Below are 2,830 nucleotides of genomic sequence, written 5' to 3' on the forward strand. Positions count from 1 at the left end.
CTCCTCTTCAAGTTGAAGAACCAAGTTTCCTACTGAGCCACTGTGTCTTCCCCTCAGTTCCGGTTGAGCAGTGTTCAGAGTAACACTTGATTCAGCATTATCTATTCAATAAACCTGTTAAACCTTTCCCCTTGTCTCTCTGAATTGGTTTCTCTCCATGTTGGTTACGAGCTCTTGATAAAACCATGACAAGATGAATTAGAAATACCTAAATTGTTTTTCATTGACAAAACATTTAAGCCTTAAACTGAAAATGTTTCTTTATTTTAGGCAACACACTTGATTAGCATTAGGATTAGGTAAGTTCAATATTTAGGTTAGCACAATATCAGCCAGCTTCATTTTATAAAATAAAATTACATGGTGTATAACTTTGGCAAGGCTTAGAGTAATTCAGAGAATATTTAGTTGTAAAGAAAGCATAAAAATTTGGGATATTGCATTTTTTTAAATTGATGTCAATTTATTTAGGCATATCAGCAGATCCTTCACACTGAGCTTTTGTTTCTGTTAAGTTTTTATTTTTTTGAGTTCTCAAATATGCTTTGTTTAGTTCTTTATTGTTCTCTAGATGTACATAATTTTTTGTTCCCCCTAATTCTTTGTTAGACCTACAGTATATTAATCTCACCACTAGTTGGAGTGAAGAAGCCTCTTGGATGAGAGGAGAAACGTCTTCCAGAAATCTTCACTTCCAGTTGCCTAGACTTAACTCCTTCAAGCTTTTCCATGACCTGGATGACTGAGAAACTTCACAGATATAACTTTTTGTATTCTTAGTTTTGCTGCTCCTTAGTGTCCTTTCCTTTCCCCTTAGGTCCTTCTATTTACTCTATCCAAACCTGTTCCCCATTAGCTAATCAGTCCTCTAATTGCTTCTATCTACCATATATACACCTCCTGTTCAGTTCCTCATTCCTGGATTCTTTAGGTTTATTCCTCCTCAGTGTCTCCTGGTTTTTTGGTTCTTGGATTTTCTTGTCGATTGGTTCTGGACTATAGATTTTGTATTTCTTCTTCTTCATTAAATTTTTCAAGTAATGATCTCTGAATCTTCTAGTGCATTTGGGCCAATACAACATCCACCAACCCTGACAGAGCTAGGTTCTATAAGTCCTTTACTTGATGCAGACTGATGGGTTATAAACTTTAGTAACCAATTACCAGGCGTACATTGCTAAATTTATACTAAATGACTCATTCAATTTCAGCTCTGAGGCAGACTAGAGCTTATCACAGTATTCAATGGACAAAACTCATAGCTTGAAATTTGTCTACATTATCAAAAGAAATTTATAGAAATTGTAAAACCAGCAGTGTACACACACACTTGCACACACTCAAAGGACTTTTTCAAAAATCAATGTTCTTTACTGTTATCATTTTCACTACCCGATCTGTACCGGTAGAACAATCTGTAGAATCAGCTGATTTGCGCAACAAGATGTAAATCCGGGTCACCCTTAATTTCTCTTTGTAAAACAGACCTAAATTAAGTGTTTTCATCCCTAAAAATAGTAAGAGTACTAACCTATAATGTGTTAAAGGTTAATAAAATATTTCCTGAGAAAATGAATGCATTTAAAATCTTTCTGTTTTATCAATCGTCTGTTCCCGATCTGTACCAGAAATAGGACCATACACTACTTCCAGGAGCTAACTTTTTCAGCTTTGGCTTTAAACATAAATCTAGTCTTTTTTTATTTAGTTTTTTCCTTTCGTGTTAACATTATGGTATATAGTGCTAAACAAGACATGAAACATAACTGTAATGCTAATAAACATGGTTTTATCATATTTTGCCGGACTGCTCTGAGCATGTCCCATGATGACATCAGAGAAGCTGTTTAACGGAGAAAATGGAAAAATCATCAAATTGTCTCAGAAAGTAATTAAAACATGTTTAAAGATCTGTATTAGCATTCTTTAGTGAGTTAAGGATATAAATAAGAATTTTTTGTAGCATAATTACATTATTTATGACGACCTGATGAATATCTGTTTTGCGGACGCGCAAATGAGCTGATGGTACGGATTGTCCTTCCGGTACGGATCGGGTAGTGACAATCATGAAACCGTAAAGACATTTTGCAGAGCCTCAAACTGACCTGCCAAACAAATGTTTAGCCTTTGGGGGAAAGCCAGACTACATAGAGAACAAATGTGTAGCTACTGGAAAAACATTTAAGTTCTATAATAATTAAGTTCAGCTACTCAAGTCATCAGTAGAATATGTAACTCACCAAAACACTTGCTAAGGTTGGTCTGTTTGTCAATGAAAACCTTCGCTGAGATCACATTTCCGAAGGGCAAAAACATCTGCAACAGATCCTGGTCTCCAAACTCCTGGGGTAAGTGGTAAATGAAAAGGTTTGCTCCTTCTGGACCTGCAAAAAAAGGCCTCTGTCAAAGTAAAAAAGAACTTAAGATCAAAGGGACCATGAAAAATGGCTTCCTCTAAACCTGCCCACCATTCTGAACTAAAAGCAAATGACCAAATATCAAAACCCCATTTGGCAGCTGTGCTTTCTGTCAAATCAGGCACAGAACTGACGAAGCATTTCACAAATAAGAAATAGGAAAATTAGTTACATTGTTCAAGTACCGCAGGAAATCTGAGTGGCAGTCAGCTCTCCAAGGACTCTCCAAGTCCTTACTTATTCCCACATTTTGACTGAGTGCTACAGTATGGGTTTGGAAGTTTTTGAATGACACTGCCCATTAAAGCTAGTGTTTCAATTAGTGTTGCACCGATGCCATTTTTTGGCCCCGATACCGATACCCGATACCTGGCTGTGCAGTATCGGCCGATACCGATTCCATAATAATG

At 36.5% G+C, this 2,830-nt stretch overlaps 1 protein-coding gene across 1 annotated transcript in view; it reads right to left on the reverse strand.

Annotated features, from left to right (window-relative positions):
• Window positions 1-2,830, reverse strand: part of LOC107096215 (CUGBP Elav-like family member 1) — a 68,004-nt gene that overhangs the window by 8,107 nt on the left and 57,067 nt on the right. The window contains exon 11 of the mRNA XM_015392785.1: window positions 2,244-2,387. Coding sequence (XP_015248271.1) covers window positions 2,244-2,387 — 144 coding nt within the window. The remainder of the gene's footprint in view (window positions 1-2,243; window positions 2,388-2,830) is intronic.

This window comes from Cyprinodon variegatus, unplaced genomic scaffold (genome assembly GCF_000732505.1).
Source record: "Cyprinodon variegatus isolate N-32 unplaced genomic scaffold, C_variegatus-1.0 Scaffold606, whole genome shotgun sequence".
Lineage (NCBI taxonomy): Eukaryota > Metazoa > Chordata > Actinopteri > Cyprinodontiformes > Cyprinodontidae > Cyprinodon > Cyprinodon variegatus.